General features: G+C 43.3%; 1 protein-coding gene across 1 annotated transcript in view; it reads right to left on the bottom strand.

The window, feature by feature from the left end:
• LOC139583899 (gamma-aminobutyric acid receptor subunit beta-2) overlaps nucleotides 1–14525 on the bottom strand; it is an 84718-nt gene that overhangs the window by 50894 nt on the left and 19299 nt on the right. The window contains exon 4 of the mRNA XM_071415421.1: nucleotides 5591–5811. Within this exon, the coding sequence (XP_071271522.1) occupies nucleotides 5591–5811 (221 nt within the window). The remainder of the gene's footprint in view (nucleotides 1–5590; nucleotides 5812–14525) is intronic.

The following is a 14525-nucleotide window of genomic DNA, read 5'->3' as shown; positions in this document are numbered from 1 at the left end:
TTAAATTACAGGATGTAATGCAACAAAATATGAAAAACGCCAAGGGGGATGAATACTTTTGCAAGCCACTGTATGTCTTTAATCCTTAAGTTATGAAACTCCACTGTGTTATGTGCCAAATTTAACCCCTGCTTTCATGCTACAGCTCTCAAAATAAGTGCTTCTGGTCACACTGGGCTTGACAGCAGCCTGTGAAGGTCATTAGTCTAAACACAAATGCACTGTCAAAGGTCTGTCTCACACTGTCTCACACTGCTAGTCAGTGTCATCCTCCTCCCCTTCACCCTTCCCTTCGGCCTCATCTAAATTAGCATCCTGTAATCCTTTAGAAACAAGATGAAAATCAATGTAGAAAGGGGATCATTTCCATTCTGCACTCATGACTGAGAGTCGGGAAGCAAGTTCAGGGAGTGAGTGTTATAATAAATGAAACAAACACGCAACACAAACAAAGCACAGACATGACCCAGGAACAGAAACAATGACGACTTGCGGAGAAACTAAAGGGAGTGACATATTAAGGGCAGGTAATCAAGGAGGTGATGGAGTCCAGGTGAGTGTCATTATGCGCAGTTGCACACGTGACAGTACCCATTCCCCGACGAGCGGCTCCGGCCGCAGGCCAAGATGACGATCCCTTGGGATCAGGAGCGGACCGGTCACCTCTGCTAAGGCGCGGGAACCTGTCGATCCAGCTGAGGCGCGGGAGCATGACGACCTAGAGCGCTGGAGAGAGACCATACTTGACAGCACCCCCTCCCTGGCGCGTTCGCCTCCAGCCGCAGGACGGCAACAACAGGGACAATCCCGGGGATCCGGAGCAGACCGGTCACATCCGCTGAGGCGCAGAAACCTGATGAGCTGGCTGAGACCTCCCCGGTTGCCTCGGTCGAGGCACGGGAACCTATTCATTCATCTGAGGCATGGAAGGCTATCGATTCCGCTGAGGTATGGAAACCCGTCGGGCCAACTGAGACATGGGAATCCGACAAACCGGTCGAGACCTCTCAGGTAGCTCCTGCTCCTACACCCAGACCAGACATCATCTCCAACACAAAAACGAAACAAAAAAAATCATTCCCTGATGCTTCCCTTTGTTGAGTCGTCATTCTGTAACGATGTACGCTGAGAGTCGGGAAGCAAGTTCAGGGAGTGTGTGTTTTAATAAATAAAAGAAACAAACACGAAACATAAACAACGCACAGACATGACCCAGGAACAGAAACAATGACAACTGGGGGAGAAACCAAAGGGAGTGAAATATAAAGGTATCATTGTGTAACGATGGTGACAGGTGTGTGCCATAAAGAGCAGCCTGGTAACCTAGAGGCCGGAGAGGGAGCACACGTGACAATGACTTGACTTCTAAAGCCACCTCTGCTTAATGTGATTTTTCCGCACAACGATCGGGGAATAAAAGAGTCATTTTCCAGTAGCTAGGTAAAAAAGGCATGCTCTCTCTCCATTACACCCAGATTACTAAATTCAGCAAAAAAAGAAATGTCCTCTCACTGTCAACTGCGTTTCTTTTTCAGCAAACTTAACGTGTAAATATTTGTATGAACATAACAAGATTCAACAACTGAGACATAAACTGAACAAGTTCCACATACATGTGACGAAAATAAATGTAATAATATGTCCCTGAACAAGGGGGGTTCAAAATCAAAAGTAACAGTCAGTATCTGGTGTACTGCAGTGCATCTCCTCCTCATGGACTACACCAGATTTGCCAGTTCTTGCTGTGAGATGTTACCCCACTCTTCCACCAAGGCACCTGCAAGTTCCCGGACATTTCTGGGGGGAATGGCCCTAGCCCTCACCCTCCGATCCAACAGGTCAAGGAGATTGAGATCCGGGCTCTTCGCTGGCCATGGCAGAACACTGACATTTCTGTCTTGCCGGAAATCATGCACAGAACGAGCAGTATGGCTGGTGGCATTGTCATGCTGGAGGGTCATGTCAGGATGAGCCTGCAGGAAGGGTACCACATGAGGGAGGAGGATGTCTTCCCTGTAACGCACAGCGTTGAGATTGCCTGCAATGACAACAAGCTCAGTCCGATGATGCTGTGACACACCGCCCCAGACCATAACGGACTCTCCAACTCCAAATCGATCCCGCTCCAGAGTACAGACCTCGGTATAACGCTCATTCCTTCGACGATAAACGCGAATCCGACCATCACCCCTGGTGAGACAAAAACGTGACTCGTTGGAGAAGAGCACTTTTTGCCAGTCCTGTCTGGTCCAGCGACAGTGGGTTTGTGCCCATAGGCGACATTGTTGCCGGTGATGTCTGGTGACGACGTGCCTTACAACAGGCCTACAAGCCCTCAGTCCAGCCTCTCCGCACTGATGGAGGGATTGTGCGTTCCTGGTGTAACTCGGTCAGTTGTTGTTGCCATCTTGTACCTGTCCCGCAGGTGTGATGTTCGGATGTACCGATCCTGTGCAGGTGTTGTTACACATGGTCTGCCACTGCAAGGACGATCAGCTGTCCGTCCTGTCTCCCTGTAGCGCTGTCTTAGGCGTCTCACAGTACGGACATTGTCATTTATTGCTCTGGCCACATCTGCAGTTCTCATGCCTCCTTGCAGCATGCCTAAGGCATTTTCACGCAGATGAGCAGGGACCAGGGGCATCTTTCTTTTGGTGTTTTTCAGAGTCAGTAGAAAGGCCTCTTTAGTGTCCTAAGTTTTCATAACTGTGACCTTAATTGCTTACCGTCTGTAAGCTGTTAGTGTCTTAATGACAGTTCCGCAGGTGCATGTTCATTAATTGTTTATGGTTCATTGAACAAGTGTGGGAAACAGTGTTTAAACCCTTTACAATGAAGATCTGTGAAGTTATTTGGATTTTTACAAATTATCTTTGAATGACAGGGTCCTGAAAAAGGGACGTTTCTTTTTTTGCTGAGTATATTTGTATTGAAGAGCTCCTTTCTCAGCGTATTTAGCACATACAAATCCCTACTAGAACTAGTTATCTTGCCAGGAAAATACAGTGCATTATTCCAAACACTTGTGTATAATAGGACACTTTGCAATACAGTAAGAATTATTTCGCCCCCATCTATAATATATGAAGTTCCTAAGGGCCCAATTCCCTATTCTTTGTTTGGCTCAGGCCTACGCAACTGGCTGCATTTAACAAGTGATTCACCTCATTGTTAGCAATATAATAACCATGTAAAACATTTCTGTTGACAACTCAAAGCCCTGGCCTTGCTTCGCGAAAGGGGGAGGATATAATGCAGCTTTAGTAGTGCTGTTTGTTATTAGGAAGTAAGATGGGAAGGGGAAATATTATGGGAGACAGCTTCCAGTTCCCCTCCTCTTTCTCTCGTCTGATAGGACGGCTCAGGTCAATGCTAGATGGAGAGATTATTCTGGACTCTGACACTCTAATAACTTAAAGCTATCTAGCCTCAGCAATAATGTGGCTTCTATGGTTGACATATTTAATAATCAATGAATCACTCCATGAAACAATCAGCTAATTGCTCTTTGCTGCAGAGGAGGAGAGAGACGGAATTACGTAACGTGGAGTGTTGAACACGAAGCCAACACACCAAGTGCTAACTCATAGTGGGGGGGGGGGGGGGGGACAGATGGAAAATTACTTTTCCACATTTTGGTGTGTTAAAGTCTGAACTCAAAATGGATAAATATTTTTTCACCAATCTACACACAATAACCCATAATAACATAGTGAAAACATGTTTCTTGATTTTTTTTTGCAAATGAATTGAAAAAGAAATACACAAATATCTAATTTACATAAGTATTCCACCTGTTGCAGTGATTACAGCTGTGAATCTTTCTAGGTAAGTCTCAAAGAGCATTCCATAACTGGATTGCGCAACATTTGACCATTTTTATTTTCAAAATTCTTCAAGCTCTGTCTAGTTGGTTGTTGATCATTGTTAGACAACATTTTCAGGTCTTGCCATAGATTTTCAAGTAGATTCATGTCAAAACTTTAACTCGGCCACTCAGAAACTTTCACTGTCATCTTGGTAAGCAACTCCAGTGTATATTTGGTCTTGTATTTTAGGTTATTGTCCTGCTGAAATGTGAATTTGTCTCCCAGTGTCTGTTTGAAAGCAGACTGAACCACATTTTTCTCTTGGATTTTGCCTGTGCTTAATTCCATTCTGTTAATGTTTTATCCTGAAAAACTCTGCAGTCCTTAACGATTACAAGCATTCCCATAACATGATGCAGACGCCACTATGCTTGAAAATATGGAGAGTGGTACTCAGTAATGTGTTGTATTGGATTGCCCCAAACATGACACTTTGTATTCAGGACAAATGATGGGCAGTATTACATTAGTGCGTTGTTGCAAACAGGATGCATGTTTTGGGACATTTTTATTCTGTGCAGGCTGCCTTCTTTTCACTCCGTCAATTAGGTTAGTATTGTGGAATAACTACAATGCTGTTGATCCATCCTCAGTTTTCTCCCATCACAGCCGTTAAAGTCGCCATTGGCCTCAGGGTGAAATACCTGAGCAGTTTCCTTCCTCTCTGACAGCTGAGTTAGGAAGGACGCCTGTATCTTTGTAGTGACTGGGTGTATTGATACACCATCCAAAGTGTAATGAATATCTTGACCATGCTCAAAGGGATATTTAAATGTCTGCTTTTTATTCAATTTTTTACCCATCTACCAATAGGTGCTTTTCTTTGCAAGGCATTGGAAAACCTGCCTGGTCTTTGTGGTTGAATCTGTACTTGAAATTCACTGCTCGGCTGAGGGACCTTAACGATATTTGTATGTCTGGGGTACAGAGATGAGCTAGTCATATCCCCCTATCCGACATGTCCCCCTGCCCTCCCTCTTCCCATTTTCTGCAACTCAACAATAGCCAGTCAGTTTATTGGATAGGGGGATATCTGCACACAGCGGTGTCTTCATTATGTTTTGATGATTTTTAATAACCTGTGTTTACAAATGGGATGCGTAGGCATTATTCTGGCCCCTTTTCTAAGTAACAGATTCAACTTCCAAAGAGCTAAGTAGGTGTATTATCATCCACGGCACTGCAGTCATTATACTCTTCAATACATATCCACCCACATTACAAATGTGCTATGCAGTGCCTCATCTGATTGAAACCAACATTGTACTCCATAAGAAATGGAGTTCAACTGATTTTAAAAGAGATCCCATCCCATTTGAATATTCCGTTGTTATCCATTCACTTTATATAGAGACCATTAATCAGGAAACAGGTTATAGCATCTCAATATGAACAACCCAAAATGTCAAACAGGCTTTTCAGTTGACAGATACTGTTGTGTAAAGTATCCGGGTAATTTGTTAAAATGAATCTGGGGAATATTCAAGGATATGGATCATCTGCTCTCATACTGCTGGATAGTTAGAAAGATAACGATGATGGATGACTAAGTCTACCGGCTCACTAAGTAACTTGCCAACAAACATTGTCTTTATTGGGTAGAGATAGGCCTATTCAAGGTGTGGTTTTGTACATGGTTTGGTTACAATATTTACTTATTTCTCCAAAGTAATGTCAAGTCATTGATTTTTTTTACAATTATGAAACATTACAAACATTACCTCAGGCTATAGAGCACAGTGCCATCTGGATGCAGTCGAATCATTCTGTTTTTCACAGTGACACCATGGACAAAAGACTTCTTGTCATTTAGGAAGTAGGTGTCCGGGACCCACAGCTGATCCGCTACCCGGTTATCCAGGGTGAGATTGAGGGGAATCTCTGAGTAGGATAACCGCTTGTCTCGCCAAGCTTGCTGGAAATACATAGTCAATGTATAGTCCTAAAAAAGAGAAAGATAAAGAGAGACAGATAGACATAGAGAGAGATAGAGAGAGACAGACAGACATAGACAGAGAGAGACATAGAAAGAGAGAGACATAGAGAGAGAGAGAGAGAGAAAGAGAGAGAGAGAGAGAGAGAGAGAGAGAAAGAGAGAGAGAGAGAGAGAGGAGAGAGAGAGATATTACTGGGGCCCAGGGATCAGGATGGAAAGTCAAGAAAAAATATATTAACTCGACATGAGTAGTGTGATGTGTCTGACCATTTGACAGAGTTATAGAGACCCCAAAAACGTTATTTAGCAAGACATTAATGTTGGTTTGAAGAATGTTGTCTGCAATGGCTTAGTACTACTGCACGCGTGAATAGCAAATGCCAGCATGTCCAAATAAAAAAACATGTTTTTATTTCAGTAGCAAGAGTTTCCGACCCTCCCTTGGCATTGTGCATTCGCATCACAACAACTCGAAAAAATACACTATATATACAAAGGTATGTGGACGCTCCTTCAAATTAGTGGATTTGACTATTTCAGCCACACCCGTTGCTGACAGGTGTATAAAATCGAGCACCCAGCCATGCAATCTTCATAGACAAACATTGGCAGTAGAATGGCCTTACTGAAGAGCTCAGTGACTTTTCAACAAGTTAGTTCATCAAATTTCTACCCTGCTAGAGTGGCCCAGGTCAACTGTAAGTGCTGTTATTGTGAAGTGGAAATGCCTAGGAGCAACAACGTAGGCCACACAAGCTCACAGAACAGGACAACCGAGTGCTGAAGCACATAGTGCGTAGCACATCATCTGTTCTTGGTTGCAACACGCCCTACCAAGTTTCAATCTGCTTCCGGAAGCAACATCAGCACAAGAACTGTTCGTAGGGAGCTTCATGAAATAGGTTTCCATGGCCGAGCAGCAGCACACAAGCCTAACATCACCATGTGCAATGCCAAGCCTCGACTGGAGTGATGTAATGCTTTCCGCCATTGGACTTTTGAGTAGTGAAAACGCATTCTCTGGAGTGATGAATCACGCTTCCCCATCTGCCAGTCTGACGGACAAATCTGGGTTTGGCGGATGCCAGGAGAACACTACCCGCCCGAATGCATAGTGCCAAATGTAAAGTTTGGTGGAGGAGAAATAATGATCTGAGGCTGTTTTTCATGGTTCGGGCTAGGCCCCTTAGTTCTAGTGAAGGGAAGTCGTAATGCTACAGCATATAATGACATTCTCAATTATTCTGTGCTTCCAACTTTGTGGCAACAGTTTGGGGAAGGCCCTTTCCTGTTTCAGCATGACAATGCCCCCGTGCACAAAGTGAGGTCGATACAGAAATGGTTTGTCGAGATCGGTGTGGAAGAACTTGACTGGCCTGCACAGAGCCCTGACCTCAACCAATGTTCTAACATCTAGTGGAAAGCGTTCCCAGAAGAGTGGAGGCTGTTATAGCTGCAAAGGGGGACCAACTCCACATTAATGCCCATGATTCTGGAATGAGATGTTCGACGAGCAGGTGCCCACATACCTTTGGGCATGTAGTGCATGTCTGCACTGCACTGTAAAACAGGTATTCTGTTTAACGTGTATCTGTGTACTGTAAAGATTATATTATCAATATGTTTATTATTCATGGATGGATGGATTGCTGTGCTTCTTATTGTTAGCGTAGCAGGAGCAGTGTGCTGGCTTGGCTGTTTGTTCCAAATTCACTCTGAACATTTTGCAATACTCTCTGGCTAATCCCACAAATGATTATATTCAGCTGAAATGCAATGTGCTCTGCAACTCTAATTTTGTCAATTGTTGTTTTAAAGAGAATATTAGTAATCATTTGTGGTGACTCATAAGTCAATACATTTAGTTATGAAGTCAGGACTTTGCTAAGTTACCGAGGATGTAAAAAAAACAAGCTTAAAAATATCTAAGGAGAGAAAATATGACCCCAATTCATATACTGTATATTGACTACTTCAGGTTTTTTACATCCTCGGTAACTTAGCCTATTCCTGACTTATGAGTCACCACAAATGATTACTAATATTCTCTATAAAACAACAATTGACAAAATTAGAGTTGCAGAGCACATTGCATTTCAGCTGAATATAATCATTTGTGGGGTTAGCCAGAGAGTATTGCAAAATGTTCAGAGTGAATTTGGAACAAACAGCCAAGCCAGCACACTGCCCCTGCTACGCTAACAATAAGAAGCACAGCAATCCATCCATCCATGAAAATAAACTTGGGAAACTTGCTGTCTCAGGGCACTTTTGTCACCACTGGCAGATCCACTTCTCCTCAGAGGCTGAACATGCCTTTTTGGATATGTCTGTTGGTTGCAAAGATGACGACATCCCTATATCTACTACACCGAATGGACTGACTGGAAAGGGGGGCGTGAAAGCAGGAACAGAGATCGAGTCAGTGAGCTATCGTCACGTGACTCACGCCTCAACATATCCCTCCATTTCTCTCCACGTAAACTTCTTGTTTGCAACAAAGTTTGCTGCTAACATTGTTGCTGACCTAACTATGCTCTTCCAAGTCCCATCAAACATTGTGCATCATAACATGAAAGAACAAACAGCAGAGCCTGGTTGTAACTTTCATAATTTTGAAATGTTTCTATTTCCTTTTCCGGCTAAGGGTGTTTTTACTGCTTATCAAAAATGTTCATCTTTATGCAAATTACGTATTTGTATTCAATAAAGTGTTAATTGCTGGTCAGTGTTGTGTCGATTGATCAATATTGCCTGTGAGGTGTATTAACACTGTCTATTGAAAATACTAATAATACCTGGTCTAGGTGCTAATGGTTTACGCCAGTTTAGGGAATATATTTTTATCATTCAGAGAGGCTGCATATGAGGTAACATGCTGTGACAAAGATCTGCCAGTATATAGGCACCTACTCAGCTGTGTGAGTTTTAGATACTGAACAAAAATATAAAAGCCCCTTACAAAAAAGATTGCAGTCAGAGTGCAGTATGGCAGCAGTATGCTGCAAATACAGTGTCCAAAATAACATTTTTTTTACTGCAGTAATTTTTCAGTATAACTGCAGATAGAGCGCAGTATAACTGCAGGTCAACTGCAATACACTGCAGATATTCTGCAATTACTGCGTCCAAAATGCCACAGTCGACTGCAGTTACTGCACTTTTACTGCAGTTTCAAAACTGCGATCTGTTTTTGTAAGGGGAAGCATGCAACAATTTCAAAGGTTTTCCTGAGTTACAGTTCATTTAAGGAAAGCAGTCAATTGAAAGGAATTCATTAAGCCCTAATCTATGGATTTCACATGTCTGGGAATACAGATATGCACGTGTTGTTCACAGATACATTAACAAAAAGTAAGGGCGTGGATCAGAAAACGATAGTTACCAGATTTGCAACTCCAGTTCTATGAGTGGAGCGGACCCCCATATGGGAGCTCTGCTCCTAGTGGTTTAAGGCGGAACGCAACGCTCCAAAATGTACTCCCTGCCGAACCGAACACTTCCAGAATTAATGAAAAGGTCGGGCTCAGCTATGGCTGCGACCAAATCCCGCAGAATCTGAGGCTAACATAGTCATGGCGTCTTCTAGAGCGAAATCTACCCTGAAAAATGTCCACCGCTGCTTCCTCTCATCTAAAGAAAGGATGGCGCAGCTAGGGCATTCCAGGGGATCTGGGAGGCCTAAGCACAACGATACTGGTGGAGCAGCGACACTGAGCTCTAAAAAGAGCTTTTGGGTTGAGTAGAAAAGGCGTGTTCATTCAGCACGACACACGTTCTTCGCATAGAGTTGATCAGGCTGTTGATTCTGGCCTGTGGAATGTTGTCTCACTTCTCTTCAAGGGCTGTGTGAAGTTGCTGGATGTTGGCGGAAACTAGAACACGCTGTCATTCATTCACGATCCAGAGCATCCCAAACATGCTCAATGGGTGACATTTCTGGTGAGTATGCAGGCCATGGAAGAACTGGGACATTTTCAGCTTTCAGGAATTATGTACAGATCCTTGTGACATGGGGCTGTGCATTATCATGCTGAAACATGAGGTGATGGGGGCGGATGAATGTCACGACAAAATGAAATTATGTTCATTGTTCGTAGCTTATGCCTGCCCATACCATAACACCACCGCCACCATGGGACAGGACAGTCTGTTCATAACGTTGACATCAGAAAACTGCTCGCCCACACGACGCCATACACATAGTTTGCGGTTGTGAGACTGGTTTGACTTACTGCCAAATTCTCAAAAATTATATTGTTGGCTTTTGGTAGAGTAGATTGTAGTGGTAGAGTAGAGTGGATTACTCAAATCGATGGCGCCAACTAAAGAGACTTTTTGGGATATAAAGAAAGATTTTATCTAACAAAACGACCATGCATGTTGTAGCTGGGACCCTTGGGATTGCAAACAGAGGAAGATTTTCAAAAAGTAAGTGATTATTTAATCGCTATTTGTGATTTTATGAAGCCTGTGCTGGTTGAAAAATATGTTGATGTGCGGCGCGGTCCTAAAAAATTGCATGGTATGCTTTCGCTGTAAAGCCTATTGCAAATCAGACAATGCAGTTAGATTAACAAGAATTTAAGATTTTAACCGATATAAGATACTAATATGTTCATAAATGTTTAATATTACGATTATTTATTTGAATTGCGCGCCCTCCAATTTCACCGGATGTTGTCGACAGGTGTCCCGCCTAGCCCTAAATTATTTTTAAATAAATGGAATCTATTTTTGCACCTGATCCTCTGACGAATCAACTGCTGCTCCAAAGCCTAAGTAACTAGGCTGCCGAGTCCCCTATGTTAACACTCCAGACAGAAGGTAAGTGTGGGTGGGCACAGGAAATTGAGAAACCGTTATTAAGTCTGCTGTTGGTTAGTGGTGGTTGAGGATATGTACAGATATCTTACAGCACTTTACTGTACTAAACAGGCCCCTTCCTGCACGTGCAGCCTCCCAACACTTGAGATACATCCCAGTTGATCTTTATGTAATAACTCTCGCTGTGCTCACTCTCGCAATCTTAACAACACATGCTGGGCTTTGTTTCCATGGAGGCTTCACAACCTAGTTCCCTCTCCACTCATCACTACACAATACCGATCTGCTATCTTAATTTGATCACTCTGTCGTCGCAAAGCATTTTCCTGCGTGGCAGGAAATTCAACTTTGTAGTGTATTCAATGTTTCAAAAGGCTTCATAAGTTTGTCATTTCCTCTTAAAAATGTCAAACTTGACGTGCCCTAACAAAACATGTATCACCCCCGACAATAAATGTCCATTCATTATAATCCACATTAATAAATCATGTCTTGTTACTGCAGGATTATTTGAATGTTGTGAGAAACTAGTCAAATTAAGGTAGTATATCTGTAGCATCTACTAGGCATGGGGTCCTTCTCTCTTTCTGATGAGAAAGGCTCAAGGCCATGGTGCATTGAAGTATGAGCTCTCCCTTTGGCTTTGGTTACACTGCTCTATCATATCAATCAGTCTGTGGTCCATGTACTGTGTACACAACACTCCACAGTGAACTATTGTGAGTATTGTATGTATTGATGTTGTCACTAGAGTCTGCATTTGGTAGACTACAGTGCCAACATTGGCAAAATAACTTGTTAGAAGTACCACAGTATTCCCTATGAAAGTCATAGAGTAGAAGAGATAGAAGATGATAGGAACAGAGTGGAGTGTGTGTGTGTGTGTGTGTGTGTGTGTGTGTGTGTGTGTGTGTGTGTGTGTGTGTGTGTGTGTGTGTGTGTGTGTGTGTGTGTGTGTGTGTGTGTGTGTGTGTGTGTGAGAGAGAGAGAGAGTGTGTGTTTCTGTGTGTGTGTTTGTGTGTGCAACCGTTTGCGTTTCCATGCACGTTACATGTGTGTGTTTATTCAGGCAGAGAAATATGAACGTTTATAGATCCATGTACGATAACAAATCGTTTGCCATGACTGCTCACTCTGCGTGTCTGGGGAATAGTCCCTTGGGGTAAGAGTAAACTGCATCTGTTCTCGCCTGGCAGAAGGATTACACCTGCAATTTAGGATTAGTTTCGGATTTGACTATTTTATTATAATCTATGATTGTAAATGTGTGTACTGTACAATTCAGTCTGACTGCCAATTTGCCAATAAAGCCTACTGTCACCTATACCCGCAGTATTCACATCATTATGAAATCTCGTTATCGTTAGCGATTAGATAATCACTGTAGGCATTTCCTGTGAGGCTTTTCCTGTTTTCACACATAGGAGTTTTCACAGCTGTCCAAAGTTTGGACAGACTCCACACTTGAATAAAGACTGCATTGTTGCTGTGGCTTGTTATGCTGAGGGATAGAGAGTCCCCCTTGTCATCCCATTGCTGCTATTGTCTTGAACCAGCTTCACCTGAGATGGAAGGCTTGCTTAGCAGGATGGCCCTGCGCCAAAGTTACTGGGACTGGAGTAAAACATGGAGCAAAACATGGAGCTCCTCAAAGGCGTGTTATAGCCTCCATCTCTCTGTTAGGAGAGGGGGAACTGCTGCTGAGAATCAACAGAATCGCAGTGCTAGCCAGTGTCAGTGTGGAGGAGTCTGTCATAACACCAGTGGTAATGAGCATCACTAAGTAATATAAGTCAAAGGAGAGAAAAAGGGACGGCTAGATTTATGAGAGCTGGGCTGCCAGTGAGGACGACAATAGAGTAATTATTTTTTCTCCAACCTCTCGCACAGCTGTTGGCTTCATATTAACAAATCCCTTTAACAAATGGCTGCATCCAATGGCTCAGTTTGGCCACTTATCGCAGTCACAAAACCAAACCTCCACACCATCAAAAACCTAGATTATGACTACGCATTATTAAGGTAGATCTAAAGGTTTAATTTTCTTTCTACCTTTTGAAAGTTTCCAAAATCCTTTTTCTCCTCTCAGACTCAGGGCAAGTGCCACTGCAGCCTAAGAGGCTTTCACAGAATGCTAACTGAAGACAAGTGTTGAAACATGGGTCAGGTCTGAGTACCAAAGAGTGTTGTGCAATTACTCAGCTGCTGACAGGAAAGTAAGGATTCATCACCAATACTATATTCAACAGGGAATAATCAAGTGTCCACATTTTGTATCCATTGTATAACCTTGTTCCTTATCGCCGGAAATGGAATTTCAGGTATATCCTCTCTCCATGCCATTGCACGTGTTTAGTTTCCGATACACAGAGATTGAAAACAACAATGACTAAAACAAAAAAAAACATGTTGAGTAGTCCTGGCATGACTGACCCGTGTTGGGCCAAAAACGCTGCAGGCACAATTTGTGGATAAAACACAGCCTCGGGTAGAGATGCTGCCTCACTAGGCGGGCTCCTATCAAATGTGTCCTGACAGTGGCAATAGCAGGGCCTGGACAGAGCATGCAATAAGGCCACCTTTTCGTTACTATTCCCCCCAATAACCAGTCCCCCACCCTGAGTGGACCGAGGCAGTGCGGGATGGTGGTGTGGGGGGGGGGGGGGGGGCGACTATGGGTTCTATTTCTGCTTCCTCATCACCCACTACCCTTGAAGTGAGTTATCCATTTTCAATGGCAGTGGTGTGTTTGCTGGAAGGGAGGGAATATGAAAGGTAAGGAAAGCTCAGTGGAGCGGTGATGCAAATTGCTTTTATTCTCACCACACTTTCAACCTCCCTCCCTGCTTTCTTTCTTTATATCTCCTTCCCCCTTCTCCCTCTCTGTGACTTTCCATCTCAATCTCTGGGGAGGCACCTCTTGCGTCAACCCACGTGCCTCTGTTGAATAATACAAAATGCCATGACACTTTCACAGCATGCGTGTGAACACATCTGATCATTATTACTGAATAAATACCGCCAAGTGAGCTACTCTATCCATAAAACATAGCTGGTGTTGGATCCTATTAGAAGGTGCAAGATGGTTTTAAAGAGTTGATGACAAGAGCCGAACTGGAATGCCTCTCACACGGCATGGCAGCAAAAGTCTGCTGACGCTCGGGTCTTAAAGCAACTTCACACTTTCCGCCTGTCTTTGGAATGGAATGAGTGAGAAGACCCGATCCGCCCATCATTCAACCAGATGTCCACAGTACGGTCTGATGTTAACCCACTTCAGTCACTGGAAAAGCTCTCAGAAAAGATGCATCCCTTATTCCACTCACATAGCCTACCTACAGTAAACAGCACTGCTACAGAATGTTTCTTAATAGTAGACAACAGATTTATACCCACAGCTGTATAACGTATCTATCCATCCAGTACCCTGGGGTACTTGTATCTGGGTATATGTAGAATCCTTTTGAACAGCTTGTCCACACTGCACAGAATATCTGAAATGGAACGCCATGTTTTTGCCCCAATGCCCTGTGAAATAAAAACACAATACAAATGTTGCTTTTGGTTGACAGGGTGAAGTGGAGAAACCAACCACGACAAATTACAATGTCTAGAAATGGCACAGCAGCCAGTAAACAGGCACAGCAGTCTCAATGCAGCGTGTGTCATGTTCATTTACAGGAGGTTTCACTCCTCAGATACTGAGACTCAAGCAACAAAAAAGAGCATTTTCTGGTTGGATGATTGGATTTCCCAGAGGGCATTGTTCTTCTCTGAGGACTAAACCTCTTACAGGGTTTGTCATCATTTTGTCTTTTGCTCATCATTTCCTAAGTATAGCCTGTTGGAGAGTTGATGGGCGTTTCAATGGGGCACTATCTCTTGGGCTGTAT

Source organism: Salvelinus alpinus, chromosome 1 (assembly GCF_045679555.1).
Source record: "Salvelinus alpinus chromosome 1, SLU_Salpinus.1, whole genome shotgun sequence".
In the NCBI taxonomy this organism is placed as follows: domain Eukaryota; kingdom Metazoa; phylum Chordata; class Actinopteri; order Salmoniformes; family Salmonidae; genus Salvelinus; species Salvelinus alpinus.
The sequence above is the reverse complement of the archived record's forward strand: the minus strand, read 5'-3'. Positions and strand labels throughout refer to the sequence as shown.